The sequence below is a fragment of the Pangasianodon hypophthalmus genome, chromosome 4, assembly GCF_027358585.1.
Source record: "Pangasianodon hypophthalmus isolate fPanHyp1 chromosome 4, fPanHyp1.pri, whole genome shotgun sequence".
Lineage (NCBI taxonomy): Eukaryota > Metazoa > Chordata > Actinopteri > Siluriformes > Pangasiidae > Pangasianodon > Pangasianodon hypophthalmus.
In genome coordinates, this window is record NC_069713.1 from 28,163,166 (window position 1) to 28,186,204 (window position 23,039).

A 23,039-nucleotide genomic window follows, 5' to 3' on the forward strand; every position below is an offset into this window, starting at 1 on the left:
CGATGCGATTTGAGACACAGAATTTAATTAAAGGAGCTGTAACAGTTAAGGGAAGCCACGCCCTCTTCTCAAATTCCACCCAATGAAAAAGCGGCACCGGCGTTTCCATGACAACAAAGCGCTACAACAGGAGCACTGTTCCGGCTTCACTAAGGGCCTCTGCTAAACCGAGTCGAAAGGGTAAGGTTATTATTTTATTAATTTATTTCTTATTCCTCAGAAACTTAACTAAAGTGTGTTTGAAGTGGTAGAGGATGAAAACAAAGTGTTCAGTTTAGAGTCTAAAGGGGGAATTTGATCACTTCATATGCTGTAAATAAATGAAAGTGTAATGCAGAGAAATGCAAAAATCAGCTAGCTCTCTTTAACAACTAATGATAATAACTCAAAACATTAAGTATAATTATAATTATTATAATTAGAATCATATTCATTAATAAATAAGAGGAAGAGCATAAAGCTTAGTAGTGATAATCTATATTTATAAATAAATAAATTAATTAATTAAGAAATTAATTAAATAAGTCTTAATAAATAAAATTAATAATCAAATAAATAAGTTAATTAAAAGTATAAAAAAAAGAAACCAAAAACTTTCCTGAATTTTCAGAATCAGATATATTAGAGCAGGAAATCACCAACATTTTATTCCAGATATATAACAACATGCACCAGATAGACTGTTGTAAATGTTTACAAATGTCAGTTAAATATTATTAATAATATATATATTTTAAACTGCAGTGTGTGATCATGTCCGACGTGGCGAAGGAGAAGGCCATCCGGCTGCTGAAGAAACGAGAGAGCATGTCGTCTCTGGGCAGTCAGGACGTCAGAGCCAGGAGAGAAGAGCTCACTGTCAAGACCAAGGAGTGAGTTAAAGAGTTCCTCTCTCAGGGGGATTAAAATGATGCTTTGGTCAGAAGTGAGATATCTGCCATGTTCCCTTTACACCAAATGGACTGGAGTAGCTGAGACACACTCAGTGTCTGACGTTTACTTCTTTAATTTTGCACTGGTGCTTCAAGGCTAATGTTGCTAACAAGTAGTGGAAGCTTATAGCTACCAGTTTAGCATATAAATCATCACACTCCCACAACAAAGACACTGTTTGGCTCAGTAAAGTACAAGCTCCACATTCGTACTTTAGACCACGCCCTATACCTGAGTCAGATGCTTCCTTTACCAGTTTTAGTATTATTTTAAATATTATTATTATTATTATTATTATAAAATGTCTTCTAATAGACCACTGCTTGTGATGAGTGTGAATTAATCCACTATTTCCCATGATGCTCTTCTCTCTCTATAGCTCTATCAGTAGCGTGTCCTATATGGACGAAGCCAGTCACCATGACGAAAACCCTCGACATGCAGTGCAAATGGAGAACACATACCAGCTTGGTGAGCCGTTTTTTTTTTTGTTTTGAAAGTATTAAACTCCCAGGAAGTGATGCTGGTTGTAAATGTAAATTCCTCACACATTGTACTATTAGCTTTAATGTAGTTACTGAATAACAAACGTGGAATTTAATATCTAGGCCTAGGTACAGCTTCACATTGGTATTTACGCAGCTTCTGTTTCGAAGGAGTAAAAAAAATGAATCAACACCTTCCGACCAATCAGAATGTAGAAATCAACAAGGCTGTGGTATAAGTGTGGCAGTAAATAAAACAGTTTATGCCTAATCACTCAGCTTGACCTGTCTTTGAGGTTTACCTGGTTCTTCTCTGCTAAGGTCCATCAAAGCGGTTCCCCGTGCACACTGTGACGGAGATCCTGAAGGATGTTCTGAGCAGCTACCTGCAGGAGGAGAAGTATGAGCCCGAGCTGTGCAGACAGATGACCAAAACCATATCAGAGGTCAGTTCTCACTATGAAGAATAGGGCTTTCTGAGGGATTACGGCACAGAACCGTCGAGGGGTTCTTCAGGACTAGCGTTGAGAACTTGTGATATAGGGTGTAGTCATGATCACTTCAGATTCCACTGATTCTATTTCTTAATTTTTTTCCTCTATTCTCTGTTCCTGCAGGTGGTGAAGGCGCGAGTGAAGGACCTGATGATCCCTCGCTATAAGATTATCGTGATGATCAGCATTGGTCAGCTGGCAGAGCAGAACGTGCGCATGGCGAGCCGCTGCCTCTGGGACGCCGCCACCGACACGTTTTCATCATACGCTTTCAAAAACAGCTCGCTCTTCGCCGTTGCCAATGTCTTTGCCATGTATTTCGAATGAGGCTGGTTGAATGAAGCAGTTGAGCGTATGAGAACCACGTCAGAGAGGAACCATGGTTTCTCGTTTTAAGGAGTTCTTCAGGATTAAGACTTACTTAAAAGATGTTGGGGATCAAAAGGCAGGTTTGAAAGCTGATTATGGAGGAATGGAACATTTTTACTGGAATCTAACCATGTAATGATGAAATAGTTTGGATGAATGGATGGATGAAATCTCTTCTTCAAAGACATTTTTTCCCATTTCTCTAGATTTATTACCATATGAACATTTATAAGTATACTGCAGTTACTGATGGATGGATGAATGGATGGATAGACTGATGGATAGATATATGGAAGAATTGATGGGTGGAGGGGTGAATGGATATATGGATGAATGGATATGCAGATGGGTGGATGGATGGATGGATGGACAGACAGATGTTGTAATGAATAGACAGATAAACAGATATATGGATATATGGATGAATGGGTGGGTGGATGGATAGATGGGTGAATGGATAAATATGTGGATAGATTAATGATAGATGGATGGATGAATGGGTAGTTGTATGGATGGATAGAATGTATGTGTGTGTGTGAATGGATGGATGGATGAATAGATATGTGAATGTATGGATGGATTAATGGATAAATGAATGGATTATGAGGATGGACAGAAAGATTGATGGATGGATGGATAGATGGATGAATGGATAAATTAATGGGTGTGTGGATGAACAGAAAGATTGATGGATATGTATCTGTATCGTGTAAATGGATGGATGGATGGATGCACGGATGGATATGTGAATGGATGGATAGATAGATTGATGGATAGATAGGACAAGTAAATCATTCATCAAAGATCATGAATTAAAACTCTGAGATAAAATAAATGAACATGTATTTTATGACACTAGTAATAATGTATTTTTAAACATGTATTCTGTTTAGAACTTTACAGAGCTCTGATCCAGCGTCATAATCCATGAATAAAGTTCAGTCTTCGTGAGTCAGTAATCGTGATATAAGCTCAGAGACACCTTCAAATGTTACACTTCAGTATTTATTCATCACACATCTCACATCATCACCATCATCATTAGTAATAAATGTAATACATTTTTCTTCAGACAAGCAAACAATAAACCAAAACATGGATGTAACTTTATTAAGAAATAAATTAATGGAGAATTAATACCAGACCTTGAAATAGCCAGTTTAGTGTGAATGAAGAAACTAAGTCTGACACATGATGATTTCTTGACTCCAGTTTAGTTTTTGGTAACTAAATTAAACAGCACAAGAAAAAAAATAACTTTAATAGCCTCTCCAGGCTTCTGTACCATTTAATTATGTCCTTGATTCACTGGTAGTGGTTTGGAGTCTCAGAAGTATGAGGTTATCACAAATTATTTCCGATTTATCAATCCTGATAAAACTGTTTTGAATTATGATGGTTAGTAAATCTGCCAATCGTCTGTTAATTGATATACGAAGGACTTGGCCTAGCTAGAGTAAAACAGGAGTATGTGTGTGGTGTGTGTGTGTGTGTGTCTGAGGAAATGAAGGTGAGCAGTGTGAAGTGTCTCAGGTTTTTACTGCAGCATGACCGTGAGCTTTTCTCCATTCTCTCATGATAAAACACCACACGTCGCTGGACAGAAACGAAGCGGTCAGCGGGACGGCGTTTCTCTCAGCACATGACCGTCAGGTCACTTTTCCTGCAGCCCACTCTGCAGCAGAGATCCAGCAATGCCGAGTCCTCACTCCTCCTGAACCTCAGTGTGTCCTCCAGCTCTGAGTCTGTGTCCAAAACACACCAATTAACCATGAGTTTGTTAGTAACATGACAGTTTTAGGTGTTAGGTGACTTTCTGACGAGACACGCAAACCATTCCTGAGAAATAAAGATTCTGATGATTTCAAATTCAGATGGTTACTGACCCTTTGTGAAGATCTCGTTCAGGCTCCTCCTCCACCTGGAACCACCACACGTGTAGACGATGGCGCGCAGGAAATCGCGGCCACACAGCTTCATAGGAATTTGGGACGCTTCTGTCCGCGGCATGCAGACCAGCAGAGACTCCAGGACAAATATCAACAGCAGGACCTTCATAGCTGATAGAACGTCTGTTCGAAAAACAGGCTAATGGAGTACCGGAGCGACTGTTCTTCACTTTTATACTGGATCTGTCAGGGTTAACGCATCGTTGACGCATTTGCTGGTTTTCCATGACTCTCCAAATGACACTGTTTTCCTCACTTGAGTATAAAATGTACACTTCTGGCGGAAGAGCAGCCTCTGCACTTTTATTTTTTGTGCAAAACACACTTGTTGAAAGAGCCATTTCTTTAATTTTATAGTGACACGCATGTAATGAGGCTGGTTTATAGCCGTTTGCTGGGAAAGTGGGTCATAATGATGCTATAAAGACACTCACCTGGAAAAGTGTGCGATCTGCGATTGGTGTCGTTCTAACGTAATGGCCGCACTTACCTGGCCGCACTTATCAGCTCGCAAGACAGTTTGTCGCCTGAAGTTTCATGTCACGACATCATTTCACAAAACATTGCACAGAAGATTACATGTAGAAAGTTCTTTTAAGAAATAATAATAAGCTTGTGGTCATCCCAAGATAGCAATAAACTTTATATCTGTTGGCTGAATGAATCAATGGTTTTAGAATATTAAACAGCACTAAAATCAGGGTGATGATAAGTATATAATGTTTGGTGTCAGATTTCGTCTATTTTGTAATATTAAAGCAACAAAAGTCATAAACATCAGCAGGGAATTTTATTTTTTTCCTAAACATATTAGTGAGTAAATTGTACAGAATACCACAATGGTGGTTATTGTTAGTAATTTTACATATCTAAATTGCCATATTATTATGCAATTATTATTATTATTTTTTTGTATTCTGATACTCTAGTGTCCTGTTTTCAAATCGTTTGCTGGGAGCTTCTCACCTGTGTTGGCATTTACGTTGTATCGTTTCATTTTCTTTTATCATCAATAATGTTGCGCTATCATTTTCTTTAGTTGTATTTTTCACTTTCCTCTTCTACCACATTTTCATTTTTTTTCATCAGGTCGAGACTATCCCTGTCGAATTGGCCTAAAATCATCTCCAGGTCAAGGTACATTCAACATTCAACATGGCAAACATTCAGCTTGTTCAGTGTGTTGAGGGCAGGATGTTTAGTCATTCTTCCTCCGTCGTTAGTAACAGCTTTCTTCATGATAGGCGTATATTAGTTAGGTTTCTGACAGAAAAGATTGCAGCATTAGACGTGCACATCCAGATGCTAGAGAAGGTTAGTGAGAGTGAGAGCAGCATAGTTTCTGTAGGGGAAAGTCTGCATGCCTTAGGTGGAGATAGCAATCCCCCAACTCCAGCATCAGAGTCCTCACAGCTAGGCAAATGGGCGACAACCCTGCAGCATAATCACAAAGAAAAACTAATGCTAAGGCTTGCCCACAGGAGCACCACTTGTGCTAATGAACTGTAAAGCACTGAATGGTCTTGCACCACAGTACCTGAGTGAAGTTTTGGTCTTTTATGACCTGCCACACCCGCTTCGATCAAAAGGTGCAGGCTCTTTGTTGGTACCTCGAATAGTGAAGGCTACAGCAGGGGGTAGAGCTTTCTCTTACAAAGCCCCGCAGTTATGGAACAGCCTTCCAATTAGTGCTCGGGACTCAGACACAGTCTTAGTGTTTAGTATAGGCTGGAAACATATTTGTTTAGTCAAGACTTTAGTTTTTTCTTAGGTAAAGGAGCAGATCTAGAGGATTTCATGGGTATAGAGTGTTGTGCTGAACTCTCCAACTCTCAGGCATTCACTCAGGTTTGTTGACAGTGGAGTGGCTGGCTGCTTTATGTCTCAGGGCTCCCTCATGTCTGTGTTACTTTCTGGCTCTCCCTTCTAGTTATGCTGTCATAGTTAATATTGCTGGAGTCCCTTCTTGCACTCTGCACACAATGTACATTTTCTTAAACCATTCCAGAACAAAAGCATACCTAATAATCTGTGTTGCCCCCCTAAAGATCCTCATGAGATTACTGTGGATGGTACAGTTTACACTCAAGTCTCAATCACTGAACAGTCGATAGCATCACTTACAGACTACAGACTTAAAGTTAAAACTGTAATGAAATTAAAATGACTCTGATGCTCATACTCCTAGTTCCTTTTAACACACTTAGCACTGTTTGACTATATAGCACACAGTTATAGAAGGGAATTGTTTATAATCCCACTATATGTTGTCACCCAGATGAGGATGGGTTCCCCTTTGAGCCTGATTCCTGTCAAGGTTTCTTCCTCATACCATCTCAGGGAGTTTTTCCTTGCCACCGTTGTCTCTGGCTTGCTCATTAGGGACAAATTTCAATCTATATCTGAATTTCTGTAAAGCTGCTTTGTGACAATGTCCACTGTTAAAAGCACTATATAAATAAAGCTGAATTGAATTGAAATGAATTGAAATCAGTGGGAATGCTACAAAAAAGAATTAGCCATGACTGTTATTAATTTTGCTGTAGTTATGACCGATAGACTGAGCGCCGACTGGTCGATCTAGTTTGTTATTTCAATATAAGGAAAGATCAGCCAAGCTTTTAATAAGCTATAGGTTCAGAATGACAACTGATCAGAACTGAACTGATGTGTCTAAGAGGAGTCTAAGAGGAGTCTAAGAGGAGTCTAAGAGGAGTCTAAGAGGAGTCATGGGGGCAGTCGTGGCCTAATGGATAGAGAGTCGGACTTGCAACCTAAAGGTGAACCTGAAGGTCGTGGGTTCGAGTCTCAGGTCCGGCAGGGATTGTAGGGAGTGAATGACCAGCGCTCTCTTCCACCCTCAATACCACAATACTCAATAATACAAATAACACAAGTACTCAATAAGCAAGGCACTGAACCCCTAACTGCTCCCCGGGCGCCACAGCAAAAAAGGCTGTGTGTTCACTACTGTGTGTGTGTGCACTTGGATGGGTTAAATGCAGAGCACAAATTCTGAGTATGGGTCATCATACTTGGCCACAAGTCACTTCACTTCACTAAGTGTGTATAAGAGTGCGTGGACTGCAGTCGTTAATCATCACACATACAGTGAATTCTCACTTCACATTTCAAGACAATGCCCCTGAAGCTGTTCATACATGAAGGCTCTGTTTCCAGGGAATGAGGAAGTGTGAATGCGTCAGACTGTGTGGGACGCGACAGTTTCACAATGTACTAAAAGAGAAATTGAATTAGGAAGAAATAACTTAGAAAGTTGTGTTGCGAGTCCGTGCGTCAGACACAAAGTTCCCCTAAAATCCTGCTTTGCTTTCGGAACCTTATTTTTTAAGAGTGAGCATTTTCCAACAAAATCATCTGTCCTTTAGAATACAAAACTTAAACTCTTCTACGACAACACTGCTGAGTTCTGGATTCTGATTGGCGTTGATTCATTTTCTATAACAGCAGCTCTGACAGTATGCAGATCACAGGGTTATATTAACGTGTTCGTTCTAATACGTTATCGTTTCTATAGTAACAGCTCATTCACAGGGACTCGTACAGCGAACATTCCACATAAATGGATTAAAAAACTGAGGCCATGGCTTAAATTTTTTTTTATTATTTACTACATATCATCCAGGTTATTTGTACTTGTAAGAAATAAAAAAAAATCGACTGTTGCACCTTTAACAGGGTCAAACTAAACATGATCTCTGTGTATTCCCATAAACCCCACCCACAGCTGAAATACCTCTGGTGAAAACTCATTCCTAGGGTTGACCTCAGGAGCAGTTATTTGTGAGAACGAAATTCAAGAAGTACAGGAGCTCAGTTACGTTAAAAAAAAAAAAAAAAAAAAAACACGTTAATAACAGCGTTCCTTTCATTCAGAGGATTCCTCCAACACTTTAATGAAGCAACATGTTCAGGCAAAGCTGCTTTACAGAAAATCAACACTGTGTGCACATTCAAATAGTTGGCAGTATTTTTTTTTTTACATAGGAATATATCTGTAAAAATATTAAAAAATTATAATAATAATTAGTATTATTATTGTTAATATTTCAAGAAGGAACTGTAGTGGATACAGTTCTTTAAATTCTCTAAACTTTCACTGCTAGATCACAGCAGAGTTTATTTAAAATGAGATGACAGTTTAATCATGATGTTTAAAGTAAGTATATTTTTTTAAGCCTGTATTTACAGAAAAGATTTTGAGTGAGGTAAACTTCTGTTGTGCCTTATTGTACTGGAGCTACATTAGCACACATTAGCTCTGGTGTGCAGTTAACAAAACAAACTTCAGACACTGAACCTGTCTCAATGACTACATTCGTTGTGAAGCAAATTAGTTTGGATGAACTGTCCCTTTAATGCTGAGTTGATAAATAAATCTCTTTAGGCTCAGTTAGTGCAAACTAGTGGCTGATTTTTGACCACAGTCATATCATGTTTTTGTGTGCATGTGTGTGGCAAGAGTGTGGTTTGCTGACCTTGATTGACCTCTGTGGGTGCATGTGTCAGATGGTTCTCTTTATTCATAACCTTTTCCTTTAAACCTTGCCGTACAATGTGCTGATTCAGGTGTGACCTTAAACGCTCTCGGATTTGGTGAAACTGTGAGACAGAAAGGAATGATGAACTGAAAGAGGAGCATGACTTCAATGCTTTTTAGATAAACATTCTGCTCCAAGATGATTAATAATTCAATTACAGCTGATAATTGATCGTAATTTCTATTGGAATTGCAAACTCCAGAATTATTGGCATAAAAAATAAGCACACACATCATTCAAATTTTCCAGTCAAATAGGAAACACTATTTACATTCATTCTAATAAAGATCATTCTAACAAGATTATCTTTTGACCTTTTTCCGTTTCCTGAGATGGAAATATGAGGTTACATTCATGTAAAATCTAGGGGTGTAACGATACACAAAATTTAAATTTCAACAGTTCAGAAATTGAAGCATAGTCAGTGTTTATGTGATCCATTCTAACTCTTAATAGTGTCTAATGAAACATTACATATACGTAATGTATAAAATGACACATGGCTATTCTGTTACTGGTGTGACTCGCAAGGGGGGTGTGTCTAAAGCATGGGGTTTTTCTTATGCTGCATTTGTGGTTCCTTGTAAATGGTGATTTGTAGGTTGTAATGATGTCATATTCTCAAAAAAACATGGACGCCTTCATGAAAGCGTGTTTTGTTTGCTCTGATAGAACATGTCAAGTTCATAAACAGCTACTTTAAGCGCACTTTTACAGTTACAAGCCTGAGTGGTTATCGGTTCTGTTCTACTTTAGTGATCTTCAAACATTCATGCAGCATTCTGGACTGAAATTGCAGCACAGCAACAACAGCAGAGGACAATATCGAGTAGCTTAGCAACAAGCTAACCAGCTAACATTAGTGATAACTCTAAGTTTGATGATTAGCTTCTCAAAACATGATGAATATGGCCAGTGTTATAGATTTAACCAAATACTGTGTCTGTATATGAACTGATCTAAAGTTAATACTGATATAAACTAATTTAAAAGTAGAGAAGGGAACTTTACACTGTTCAGAGTGCGAGCGGCCATGTTGGTTTGATGTCACTCCGTGAAGGAACAGGTAGTTGACAAGTTGACAAGTTGAAATTTCAGGTTGTGTGTTTTCGGTGGGTTTTACTGGTTGTACATGGTGAATTACAAGCTGCAGCCTCGTCTCAAACACAGCATTATTCTGATGTTAGCTAGCTGTGCTCTGTAGAGAGTGTGTTTTTGAGTCCTGTGTTCTCCACTACAGAACATGAACTTCCCAAATCATCACTGTGATTTCTTTAGTGGATTTCTTTCTGATTGAATTAGTGAGGAAAGCCTACCTGAATGAGAGTTTGCTGCACGTTTGTGCATCATATTAGCCAGATTCGGCACTCTGAAATGTTTCAGTTGACCATTCACTGGCCGTCCGTTTCGTAACTTACCAGGAAGCCACGAAGTGCTCCCACACACCCGAGCTTGGAGACTTGGTGGAATCTTCCAGCGCCTGCTTGCTGCTGAACACTGAAGCTAACGTTAGCATATTGTCTCAGAAGCGTGCTTTTTTTTCGTTAAACTCCTGATTAGAGATACAGAGAAAGCTACTTTTTCAGACATGCAAGTGTGGGCTTGATTACGTTTAAATGTTTATGACAAATAGTCCACTTCCTTTATGCAGTTTGTTGAACGTATTGTCCGATACGCAGACATATCGAATCGAGAGCGTCATATCGTTCACATCGTATCGCTCACATCGTATCGCTCACATCGTATCGCTCACACCGTATCGTTACGGCCCTATAGAGAAATGCCTTTGCACCAGCCAGCATGTTGCCGTTTGTATTTTAGTTATTACTCATTTTATTTAATGTATGAGCAAGTTAAAATGTGTGAGAGTGAATAAGAATCATATCAGAGCACAAAACATATCAATATAGTCACTTTAATGATCTCACAACCAACACTGAGGACTTAAAAATGAACTAAAATCACACCCACAATCACAATATGATGGCACAGAGATCAAGCATATGTCTGTGGTGTTGCAACTGTAGACCTACAAAGTCAAAATTATTATTTTTTTAAATAATTCACTTCACTACAGTTACGGTAACGCTGATTTCTGCCTTGAGGGATCTCTGACGAATCTGCGACCGTAAAAATCACAATTGCGTAATGATCATGATTGCGCTGCTTGGAGGAGCACATTACCGAGGAAGAGAAGGAGGGGGGAACTAATTCACATCGCGTGTGACGCGTTTAAATATTTACAATCAAGACATTAAATAATCTACAAGTTTTAAAAGAAGAACACATTAATATATAAAGCTAACACGCAGTTATTAAAGCGATTGAGACTAAACGTAGAGTGAGGAGGAGTTAAGTTAATACACCCCCACGCGCTGTAAGAGTGGTTCAGTCCGGTGGTGGAATTCCGAGAAGTGAGAGCTGAGCCTTCACAGAAGTTCAGATTCCAGGAACTGCTGAAGGACGGATTTCTAAGAAAAACATACCAGGTGACTTAAACTATATTATCTGATAATAATACCGGTCTCCACGCACGCTTTAAAAACACTACAATTGAGTTTTAATGCTTTTATTTGAACCATGCTGATACTTTTATGCGTTTAAACTGCTTGTACTTTGTTTTTAAAGCGACGCAAAGTTGCCTGTTGGCCTAACTCTTTATTTCTGTTCCTGTTTGTTGAGAATATTAGTCTCTTAAAATCCTAAAACTTTGGCTTAGGACCATACAAAACAACAGTAATTCATGCATGATGTTTTGTTTCACATTTATGAGACTGAATTTACAGGAATAACTGAAAGTCAGCTGTGGGAGTGAAGTTCTTAGGGGTTAGGGAAGGGCAGATCCAGGTTTCATCTGCATTCATATCCATGTGGGATTGCTTTCTTTAAAATTATACTTTTTTTAAAAATAAAGTCAACATCCAGATAAGTTTTTACAATTTGAGATTGTGATTAGAATTACTCTTACAATTACAACAATTTTATGTTGTAATTGACATCACAGTTTCTGGATTCTGACTGGTCAGAAGGTGTTGATTAATTTTCTATTACAGCAGCTCTGACAGTAGTGCAGGTTTATATTATATTATATTATATTATATTATATTATATTATATTATATTATATTATATTATATTATATTTATATGCGCTCGTTCTGATATGTTATCATTTCCATAGTAACAGCTCATTTACAGGGAACATGTATGAAAAAAATGTTTATTTAACGTTTATGGAAGGAGTCTCCAGTGTCAGAGGTAAAGCTGTAACTTTAAGTTTTCCGACATCTTCAGGAGTTTACGCTTTGCACATTTTTTTTCGTAACATAACAAACTGTGTTTTTTTTATCTTACTATTTTCGAGAGAGAGACTAAAGAAAGGCAGGTGAGGGAATGAATGTTTATAGCTGTTATAATGTAAATGAGAATTTGTTTCATGCTGACTTTCCACAACACCAAATGTAAATCTAAATAAAACATTGTATTTGTGGTGGTATAAGAGGAATAAAACAGTTCAGGATGTACTGTGATGTTGTGATGATTCTGATTTCGTCATTGTTTTCCCATATCGTCCTCTCAAGCTCTCAGCCAATCAGATCTCACGGTTCTGAGCTGGTATTAGTGAACTGAATGAACTGACTGTGTGTGTTTTTTGTGTATTTCTGAGCAGAGTGTTAGCATGAGCAGCGCAGCAGACGGCTGCATCCAGTTCACCCGGCATGCAGGTGACGTGCTGTTCAACTTCAACCGCCTGCGCAGCCGAAATATCCTCACTGACGTCACCGTGCGGGTCGGGGGCCGAGAGTTTCACGCACACAAGACCGTCCTCATGGCCTGCAGGTCAGTTAAATAATCACTAAAGTAGGGCTTATACAGGGAATATGGCGTGTGTGGATTGGGACACGCCCCCAGTGGATTGATGGCAGTGAGTTGTAGGGAATTTGAACACTCAGATTTGAATAATCCCAGAGAAATGTATGACACTAGCTTGCTAGCTAGATTAGCTAAAGAGGCAGTCATCAGTTAATTCTGTCTGTTACAGCAGCTTTGTCTTTTTCTGCATGTTGTAACTCTTCACGTTCCTCCTCCTCTTTTTTTCAGTGGCTTCTTTTACACCATCTTCATCAACACCCACAAAACCGAACCAGCGGTGGTTAGCTTGGACACTAAGGCCGACCCTGAAGGCTTTGCCATCCTGCTGGAGTTCATGTACACTTCCTGCCTAACCCTAAAAGAGCGCTTCATCGTGGCCACGCTCAACACGGCCATCTACCTGCAGATGGAACACATGGTGGAAACCTGCCAGCGCTTCATGGAGTCCAGGTAACTCACTAATTATGGAGCTACATTCATGTTAGCAAACTGCAAGGCAACATGGAGCTAAATTAAAGCAACCAGTCGAAATGGGACTGCAGTAACTAGGTAAAGGAGCCTGTGGGCGTGTCCCAAACCACACAGAGAACATTCTTTTTTTTTTTTTAATTGAGATGTAATCTTGGTCATGAAATGGTTTCTTCTTCTCACAGGGGTTTGAGTGTGAAGCAGCTGCAAGGGGAACCACCAGCTGGCTCCGCCCTTTTACCTCAGGACATGCCCGTTGACCTCCGTGACCTCACTCCTCCTGCAGTGCACTATGCAGTCAGCACTTCTCCTAGCAACCTGACTAGCATCTACAGCCACCTTCCTCCTCGCCCTCTTCCGACGGGTTCCGTCTCAAACGCCAAACTGCTTCCCTGGGAAATTCCGAAAGACAGCCAAGCCGTAACTCACGGGCTAGGTTCCAATCCAGGAGGAAGTCGAGGCAAGCATTTGAGTATGGACCCTGCCATCCATCTGGATCGGAGTGCGAAAATGGAGGAAGCTGAGGTAGAGAACTCTCCTCACATGGTCAATCCTCGCAGCCCTCTGAAGTCGGACTGCCAGCCGAATTCTCCAGCTGAGTCGAGCGGCTGCAGTCGAGAAGCCGCGTCTCCTCCGAAAGTGCGCAACTGGAAGAAGTACAAGTTTATCGTGCTCAACTCGGCTGAAGGAGATGAGAATCCGCTCTGGAATTCCAACCGGTGCGTTACAGATCCACTAACCATAATTTCCTAACTAATGTAGCAGCTGCTCAGTGTCCTCTAGTGGTATAGCGTGGTTTCATTTTTAATACTGTTTATCCATGTTGCATTAATGTTGCTTTTCTTTCTCTGTTTTTTTCTGCATGTATATAGAAATGTTAGCAGTTAGCGTATTTTATGTATGTTTTGTGTATTAGCATTTGCCTTGTGTCTATAGATCCATGGAGAAATGCAGCGAGACAGCGACGAAGCAGACGCCTGTGTCCATGTCCATCCACGCTGTGAGACAGGAGAGCAATGTGAACAGCGCCGAGACGAAGACTGGTTAGTGTTTTAACTTTCAATTAAGTTTTTAATTAAGCAAATGATTTACTCTGATATCATGTTTTACGGTATTGCAATATTGTTTTAAAGAATGGCCTTGTTTTAAAGAATTTTAGTGAAGATGTGGCATCTGTGCTTTAATTTCAATGAAGGAGTAGTGGCTTCTGTTTCAGACTTTGAAGGAGGCGTGTCCTCTGTGCCTGTCAGTCTTAGTGCAGGAGGTGTGGCCTCTGTGCTTCTGTCTCACTGTAGGAGGCCTCTGTGCTTTAGTTTCACCAAAAGGAGGCGTGGCTTATATGCCTATTAGTCTCAATCAGGGAGGTGTGGCCTCTGTCCTTCAGTCCCTGGGGAAGAGGTGTGGCCTTTCCCAGAAAAAATGGTAGAAAAGGATGTAGCCAGCCATATCTCAAATGGTTTTGGAGCTTGAAAGTGTGTGTTTTTTTTTTGTTTTTTTTTTATACAGCCTGGTTATAGATGTGATGTGCTTTTCACACTCTCCAAAGCTCCAGTAAAGTCTCAGAGTGAAATATATAAATCAGTTTCCTGTGTTCATCATGTTCATCTCCTCCAACAGAGAGCAGTGATCTAACCTGCAGTGAATGGGACAAAATGGAGAATGATTCCGAGAACCATCAGTGTCTCCATGACGCCAAACCGTACGACTGTGACCTTCACAGAACCTCCTTCACCTCCAACCACAACCTCGCTAACCACAAATCTGTCTCTCCAGGTAAACAGTCACCTCGCTTTGTTCTCTGCAGCATTATTTGCATTTTCATTTTGAAGACTGAAGTTTTTTGCGCTGATCGTCACTGATCAGTAAACTCAGAGTTTAAATAAAGTTTTGAGTGAATAAATGATTGTGACTTGACGGCAGGTGAGAAGCCGTACCGCTGCAGTGTGTGTGGCGCTCAGTTCAACCGGCCGGCCAACCTGAAGACTCACCTGCGCATCCACTCGGGCGAGAAACCGTACAAGTGCGAGACGTGTGGCTCCGCCTTCGTCCAGGTACGGCACCGGCTGAGCATGAACCTGACTCGTTTAGGTGTTGTAATGTTTCAGCTTTCTGACTGTGACTTGTGTATAAATCTGTCAGGTGGCTCACCTGCGTGCTCACGTGCTGATCCACACCGGCGAGAAACCTTACTGCTGCTCCGTGTGCAACACGCGCTTCCGCCATCTACAGACGCTCAAAAGTCACCTGCGCATCCACACTGGCGAGAAGCCCTACCACGTAAGCACAACGACACTCACATTAACTCTGAAAATGCAGCATTTTACAATATTAAAGAGTGTACAAAGAATATTAACATTTATATATTTTAGTGTCTCGGGGGAGATTTATTTACCCACAGTAATGTTTATATTTTTTGATATTTAGCACGATTTTACATTTCTTAAAGCAATTTGAACTAAATCTGCTCACTACGTAGGGTGTTGTAGCCCCTAACCTCTATCTAGTGCACTTGTCATTTGAGATTCAGCCACAGAAAAGCGAGTTCATAGACTACTTAAATGTCTGACTTATTCATGTTATGTATATTTCATTAGTATTTAAGTGAGACATAATTAAAAATAAATGTGTGTGTGTGTTCTTTCTCTCCTCAGTGTGAGAATTGTGATCTACATTTTAGACATAAGAGTCAGCTCCGCTTGCACCTGAGACAGAAACACGGCGCCGTGACCAACATCAAGATCTCCAACCGCTGAAACACTGACACAGCAATACACACACACACACTCACTCAAATACAGTGGTACATGTACTGTGGTGTTTAAATGTCTGAGTCCACTACCAATCACTTATCACAAAACTAACATAAGATTATAATTCACAATATCTGTATATAATATGACTGTGGGGAAATACTCCAATCTGATTGGTCCGTCGAGGTATTCAGGCGTGTGTTGTATTTCTAAACCTGAGCCGTTCACTGTATGTAAGTCGGCTCCCGTTGCTTTAAACGCAAATGTTTCTTTAACACTGGAATGCAGATAAGCGCTGACTCTATTTACTTTAAATTAGCTAGCTAATTTTGTACAAGTATAAAATATATAGACAAAAAAAGATATTACTTAAATTATTAAAATATTTAAATTGCTGAATAGTCTAATATAACTTATAGAGCACTTATCAGTATTATGTCTTAGTTAATGTTTGATAAGTGATTGGTAGTACCCTCAGACTTTTTTTTTTTTTTGCATTTTTTTTGCATTTTTCTCAAGTATACAGTCATATAATGGATAAGAATGTTTATGTTTATATGATATTATAAAGAACAGTTATTTTTGCACTTGTTGAACATGGTACATACGAGGTACTTAAAAAATTACATGAATATATATCCAAAAAAATTTATTTATAGATGTTTTATAGCTTTTTATGTACAGCATTTTGATATGAAAATAAGTGGAGATGGATGTTGTAATAAAATATTTCAGATAAAATGTTGCACAGATTTATTTTATTTCCTAAAATAAAAATGTGGTTTTGTGTGCAAGCTGTTGCACCGTGCTGGTTATAGGCATATGTATAGTGTTTTGTAATGTGAGAGTGCATTGGTCTCTATTTATAGAAAGAATATAATTTATTCCTGAAGCGTATAGTAGTAATGTTGCTTTATAAAATTATTAAAATAGATAATATTAATAAGTCAATTTAAACACTGCTGAGTGATTTAACTTTGCTTTGTTCACTTAGTTTCTAGAGATGTGTCGTTCACGAATGAGTCAACTCTTTGATTCGGCTCTTTTAGTTGAAAGTTGGGAGCCATCACAATTCTGAAGAGCTATTTTTTAAATAAAAAAAAATTAGATTGGGAATAGATATATATTTATATTCACGATTTGCTAATGCCATTAATTACATACAGTGATCCAAAAAGCATCCGGTGAATCATCGGAGTCGTTTGTCACAGCATAATGATTCAGAGCCAGTTCAGCTGAGAATGTTAAGATGTGTGTTTGCTTATCAGATTAAATCGGCAGGAATCTTCTATAAATTTTATAATTTTATGAAAGATAAGTGCAAGTAGGCTACAAAAATATTAATACAGGAAAGTGGAAAATTTTTTATTTGTCTATGCATGTATATATGTAGCTCCTTTTTGGGTTTTTTGGGTTTGTTTATAACAAACAGTGCAAAGTCTCCTGTAATGCTATTTTAATAATCACAAGGCAGCGATAGATTTCATGGAAGAATTTAAGCAATTGATTTAATTGGCTGGTTTTAAAACAACCGTACACACACTAACACATTCACACACTACAGACAATTTAGAGATGCCAATCAGCCTACAACGCATGTCTTAGGACTGGGGGAGGAAACCCCTGAAGCACAGGGAGAACATGCAAACTCCACACACGCAGGGCTGAGGCGGGATTCGAAACCCCAACCCAAGAGGTGTCAAGCCACCATGTCCCATTATTATTATTATTATTATTATTATTATTATTTTTATTATTATTAAGCTCTTAATGAGCTGTTCCAGGTATGTTCAGGGCTGACAAACCCTGAGATGAAGTGATTAATGTCGTTCATTAACTTTTACATGAATTTAGGACCCTTAAGAAGCATGACCAAGAGGACAAGCTGTGTTTTCTTCATTCTGGAAGAAAACTGAACTGAAGGAAAGATCATCATTTCAAATTTTAAATTAAATATTATCATTTCACACCACCCATATGTGAGTAAAGCTGACCTGAAGCTGTAGAAGTAGAAGCTGTAGACGTTTTCATGAAAAAGCGTAATTTTTTTTGTAACATTATTTAAATTTGTCATACATCTTAGGTTATTTGTAGTACACAAAACGACCAAAATGTAGTGGCCTCTTGCAGGGGCACTGGAAATGTGATATGTTGATCCTGTAATATGATGCATGTCAAGTTTTATTTTGCTTTGTTTTCCACCAGGAAGCAAATTAAATTTATACCACCATTGAGGAACCACTAGTGAAACAGTACCATGGGGTGTCACCATGTTTGAATCAGTTCTCCAATCGCTAATAAAGTGCTTTATATGATACTTACAGGCATGGGAAAAAGAAAGTGCACCCTCCTTCAATTCTATGTTTTTAGGTATCAGGGACTGAATAACAACTGTGTGGTCCTTACCAACAACAGCAAAAAAATAACCTCAGGTGACAAAAAAAAAAAAAAAAACGCAACAGATTTCATTATGTAGTCATGTTTTTTCCAAAAAAAAATAAGTACACCTTATAAATCAGTAACATGTAGAACCACTTTTAGAAACAATAACTTGAAGTAAATGTTTTCTCTGACCAATTTTCCATAGTTAATAGTAATAATCAGTGATATAAACATGTGCATTCATATACATATGACCACAGTTAAAATGCTGAATATTATTAAACTAAGAGTACTAAGAGTACTAAATACAATTCCAGTGGAAAATGTGTTTTAACTCTATTGTGCTTTGGACTCTATTGCTCTACAGGAATATTGTTCCTCTCAGGCAATATTAAGAGAGAATGGACTCAAAGTCCCCCTTAAACACACACACACACACACACACAAATATGCTCTTAAACACACAAAGAATACACATAAATGGATAAAAAGATACATGTCAATAAATTAATCATAGAGTCACTGACATTAGGGAACTTCATTCAGGGCGGAGTCAGCAGTTTCAACCCTCTCTGTCGAAGACTGACTTCACGTCGGCGAAGACCTGCACAAAAGACAGCAAATCAGAAAGCTTCTGCATCTGCAGTAATATCTGTGATGAGAAATAGCAGCCTATTAGTGCAATGTTAATCATTATTATTATTATTATTATTATTATTATTATTTGTTTAAACTCCGCCCCCACTGCAGTCTCACCTCATTGATGGAGCGTGAGGCATCAATAGTGCGCACTTTTCCCTGCTGCTTGTACTGCTCTATGATTGGTCGTGTGGACTGCATGTACATCTGGATCCTGTGGGTGAAAAGTCAGCTCGTCTGGTCAAATACAAACATACACCTATATACACACAGAAACGGATAAACATATACATGTAACACATTGCAGTTTTGGAAAGGAGACTTTGGTCATGGGTTTGTAAGAGTGAAAAGGATCACAGCCCCTCCTAGTGGCAGCTTCGTAGCATGTTAGATGCTGCAGTAAGTTTGAAAAGTAAATACGTGGTGTAGAGTTGCGTCCAATGGACGTATATTTTCAATTATTTACTGAATAAATCTGCTGAATAAACGTGTCATTTGAACAATAGGTTCAATATTTTTATAGTAAATAATCAAAGTAACGTAAAACGAGTGACACTGACGCTCTCTCTTTCAGCTTATAACAACAATGTGATAAATACTGACAGTACAAGATTTTATGGAAAATGAATTCTCAAAAATGTCTTTCTAAAAACAAGAAGTACAATTAGGGGATTTCATTATTTGTCCATTTTGTAATATAGCACATTTCCTTTCATTTTCACCACTGGTAAATGGTTGATTAATACGTGAAACTGTGATAATTTTAGACTGGATTGTCATACTGGGCAAATTTCAAACCGTAACACCTCCAGATGAGGTGGTGAGTGAGGGATTCTGGGAATTGGAGCATTTGTGACAATAGAAAACTTGTGGAACTTTATGAAAGATGGACAGGAACTCTCTCAAAACACTGACGTTCTTACCTGACAGCATTAGTGCTCTTATTATGCCATGGGGAGACATAACCAAGTATTTCTTTTTTTTCTGGGGAGCTATTATTAATATATTATTACCTTTTCTCCAAGCTTTCTTTGTTGTCATCCTCCCTTCCACTGCTCTTCCCTCTTTTTAGGCACCTGTTGATGCAAACCTGCAACCAAGATCCAAAATAATAATAAAAATCAGTCGATAATTACTCACATTACACAACAGGATAGATACCTCCACAAAAAAAGTATAATAAATCTAAGAGCAAATGACTCACTTCATTACTACAGTCAAAAAAAAGGATGAATTTAACATCTGCTTTGTCCATGACCTTCATCCAGCCTTGTAGGTTATCCTCGTTTGGAGGGAAGCCATCGATAAGGAAGCGGAACTTGTTCTCGTCTGTCTTCATGGTCTCCTCCATTGCCTAGAGATGATAGAAAATGGGTTGATCAATCTACAGCACTTAGTCCTGTAAGATCTTTTCATAATACAACCCCAGTAGATGAATTTTTCTGACCATACTGTCGTCTATCAAGGTCACAGCGCTTTTCCAGTCTGTATCTACACGTCTGTGGAGTTCAGAGAGCAGAACCAGGAACCAATATGCAAAATTGGTTCTGTTTCAACACCAGACACCCAGCGATTGAAAGAAATAACTTTACAAGGCCCTAAAATTTACATGAGGACCATTGGTTTCAGACTATTATATAATGGCTTGGCTGTTAAACCGGTGGAAAAGTAAGACGCTCCGTATGACACAATGTTGAAAACAAGACGTCATTTATTTCAGTGGAAATCATTGCATTCAGAATTCTGCTAGCAAAAAAATAGTGTGCAAAACTATTCTTCACAAGGTTTCTTCTCTTGTTCAAAAGCAGAAGTAGTGTTTCTTTTCTGAATTCTTCTCAGGTGTTTCTTTCTCCCTTCCCTAAAGCGTGGTCTTACTGCGGTGGCACGCTTTGGATATATGATTCTTTGTGATAGATGTTACATAAAAAAAAATATCAATGGCTCTTTCACATTATAATGAAAAAAAAAATTACCCAAAGCATTTGACTGCTTACATTCCAGTAATGACCCCTTTCATTCTGCACAGCTGTTGTTGAACTTCTAGGTTTTCCACATTCCTTATATACTTTCGTTCTCCTCATCTTGTTAGCATTCACGTGACTTCTTCACTGTTTCTCTTCCTCATTTTCACTGCCTTATTTAAGATTCTTTGACCCCAACCCCATCTCCTGACATCAGAACTTCCTCAGTTGCAGGCCAGCAGCTTTCTGAATTGGCCCTGGGTTGATTTTACTGACTGAGACCCAGCTGAAACATTGAAAGAGTTGATTAGGCAGTGGCTCTGGGTTTATGTGGAAAAGCTCAAACTACACACCTTTCTCAGTAAGGTGACGGTGATCTCCACAGGGGCGAACTCTCCCCTCTTAAAGCAGCTGTCGATGATCTGGCTGAACTCAGAGTCTGTTCGGATGCGCTCTTTTCTCAACAGATCACCAGCAGACAGGTGTGTATAGCCGTAGTGCTGAGAGAGACAGACACTATTAAGCAACATGAAGCAAGAGTATCTTGCGTCTTGGAAAGTTTACATTTAGTTAACCACATTTTTTTTACGCAGAGAAAATTGTAAACTGATTCCTATCCACCAGGGGGAGCACTTAACTCATCACTGGTGGGTAGAAATCTAGCTAGGACTGTACAGCCCAGGGGTCATCAACTGGTGGATCATGCACATTTATGTAAATAATTTTGCTGAAGCTATCTCATCAGACCTGAAACTAGCTACAGGGCTAGAGATGGTCAGAAATATGACTTTCACATATTCTGATAGATTTTTCATTTTATTTACCACCTCTGGTCTGATTAGCAAACTAACATGACACGGATTGTTTAAAAACAAAGTCAAAAGACTAAAACCATGTTTAAAGCGTGACTGGGCAGAGAGAGAAGTATGCATTTATTCCTCCTGTGGTAATGTGAAGTGGCACAATGACCATGTTTTTCCCACTTGGCTCGAAAATGATGTAATCCCAAACCCAGACTTCCCTCTTCTGAGTTTAGTTGAATACAGCACAAGCACACAACACAGTCCAGTACCTTCTCCAAAAACCACATTTCAGTGTTTTTGCTAATTCTATGCTATACACTTAAGCTGTTACTTCATTTCTGAGCAAAATGCAACGATTATAAACAAAGAAACCTTGTAAAAATGAGAAGTTGTTGCCTGAGATGGTGGATGATCGCTTTTTAAATGTTTGAAAGCATGTCTTCTTAGACTGACAATCACAGAATCATGCATGTGTTGGATGTTTTATAGGATGCTCTTTGTGATGCATAATGCATGCTGTAAAAAAAAAAAACAACAACAAGAAGAAAAAACTTTATTTCACCCCTTGCTAGTGAGTGAGCTCATATAGGGAATATAACATTAATGCGCGCGTGACACGCCCTCAGCTCGGTGCAGCACCGTTTCCGCGCGAGCTTAATGGTTTTTTGTTTGTTTGTTTGTTTGTTTTTAAAAAAAACGTGTGTTTGCGTGTTTTACCTCAGCAATTTTGGAGCACTGGGTGCCTTTTCCAGCTCCGGGTCCACCCAGGGCGAGCACAACCTGCGGATTCATGTCGAGAAAAACTAATTCCTGAAGTAGTTTCGGTTTCTATTCACGTGAACTCAAACTTATCTGTGTAGCCTTTTGTATATTTTTACGCTTACTGGTTAACATGCTGATTTGTTAGATACACCTACTATATAGGGCACTTACATTAGTCTCTATATTAGTCCACTTGTTGTGGTGCACAAAGTATTGGCACCCCATACTCATCATCACTTTTTATAGTGCTGGGTAGGGGTGCCAATACTTTGTACCGCGCAACAGATGGACTAATCTAAGGCATCACTGAGCAGATATGTGGGTGGTGGTGATTCTCAGTGTGTATGAGGTGTAGCGGTGTTGTTGCTGGAGCTGTAAACAATGTGCACTTGAGCACACACTTTTTGTTGCACAGTCTGTTAACCGTCCTTCATACCATAGTGCAGCACAATCCTTGATTCTGATTGGTCAGAAGTTGTTGACCTGATTTGCTGTAACAGGAACTCTGACAATAGTGCAGCTGCAAATCACAGAGTTATCAGAGTTACATATCTGTAGTATGGTCACAGCTCGTTCACAGGGACTTGTATAGTGGACGCTCGACATAAACA

General features: G+C 39.1%; 4 protein-coding genes across 7 annotated transcripts; 2 read left to right on the plus strand and 2 right to left on the minus strand.

Annotated features, from left to right (window-relative positions):
* The first annotated feature begins 107 nt into the window (after nt 1-107).
* Nucleotides 108-3,364, plus strand: dynlt5 (dynein light chain Tctex-type family member 5). Of its 2 annotated transcripts, none has more exons than XM_053233070.1 (5): nt 108-185; nt 745-872; nt 1,313-1,404; nt 1,740-1,864; nt 2,036-3,364. In XM_053233070.1, the coding sequence occupies exons 1-5, from the start codon at nt 108-110 to the stop codon at nt 2,237-2,239; spliced, it is 627 nt and encodes a 208-aa protein (XP_053089045.1). In that variant the 3' UTR covers nt 2,240-3,364. The 2 variants fall into 2 exon arrangements, with proteins under 2 accessions (XP_053089045.1, XP_026792931.1); XM_026937130.3 differs by having other exon boundaries at nt 125-180.
* A 22-nt stretch (nt 3,365-3,386) lies between these two features.
* Nucleotides 3,387-4,467, minus strand: insl5b (insulin-like 5b). Its single transcript, XM_026937159.3, has 2 exons — nt 4,168-4,467; nt 3,387-4,026 (listed from the first exon to the last, which is right to left on the minus strand). Exons 1-2 carry the CDS (start codon nt 4,337-4,339, stop codon nt 3,917-3,919), a joined length of 282 nt encoding a protein of 93 aa, XP_026792960.1. The 5' UTR covers nt 4,340-4,467; the 3' UTR covers nt 3,387-3,916.
* Nucleotides 4,468-11,122: 6,655 nt separating this feature from the next.
* Nucleotides 11,123-16,380, plus strand: bcl6ab (BCL6A transcription repressor b). Of its 2 annotated transcripts, none has more exons than XM_026935918.3 (9): nt 11,123-11,281; nt 12,461-12,630; nt 12,892-13,113; nt 13,317-13,850; nt 14,068-14,174; nt 14,749-14,904; nt 15,052-15,182; nt 15,271-15,408; nt 15,783-16,378. In XM_026935918.3, exons 2-9 carry the CDS (start codon nt 12,470-12,472, stop codon nt 15,882-15,884), a joined length of 1,551 nt encoding a protein of 516 aa, XP_026791719.2. In that variant the 5' UTR covers nt 11,123-11,281; nt 12,461-12,469; the 3' UTR covers nt 15,885-16,378. The 2 variants fall into 2 exon arrangements, with proteins under 2 accessions (XP_026791719.2, XP_053089397.1); XM_053233422.1 differs by lacking the exon at nt 11,123-11,281 and adding an exon at nt 11,967-12,175 and having other exon boundaries at nt 15,783-16,380.
* A 359-nt stretch (nt 16,381-16,739) lies between these two features.
* LOC113540508 (UMP-CMP kinase) lies at nt 16,740-22,643 on the minus strand. Of its 2 annotated transcripts, XM_026937060.3 has the most exons (6): nt 22,384-22,642; nt 21,217-21,363; nt 20,107-20,256; nt 19,916-19,992; nt 19,020-19,116; nt 16,740-18,867 (listed from the first exon to the last, which is right to left on the minus strand). In XM_026937060.3, the coding sequence occupies exons 1-6, from the start codon at nt 22,456-22,458 to the stop codon at nt 18,826-18,828; spliced, it is 588 nt and encodes a 195-aa protein (XP_026792861.2). In that variant the 5' UTR covers nt 22,459-22,642; the 3' UTR covers nt 16,740-18,825. The 2 variants fall into 2 exon arrangements, with proteins under 2 accessions (XP_026792861.2, XP_053089398.1); XM_053233423.1 differs by lacking the exon at nt 16,740-18,867 and having other exon boundaries at nt 19,032-19,161; nt 22,384-22,643.
* Nucleotides 22,644-23,039: the final 396 nt, after the last annotated feature.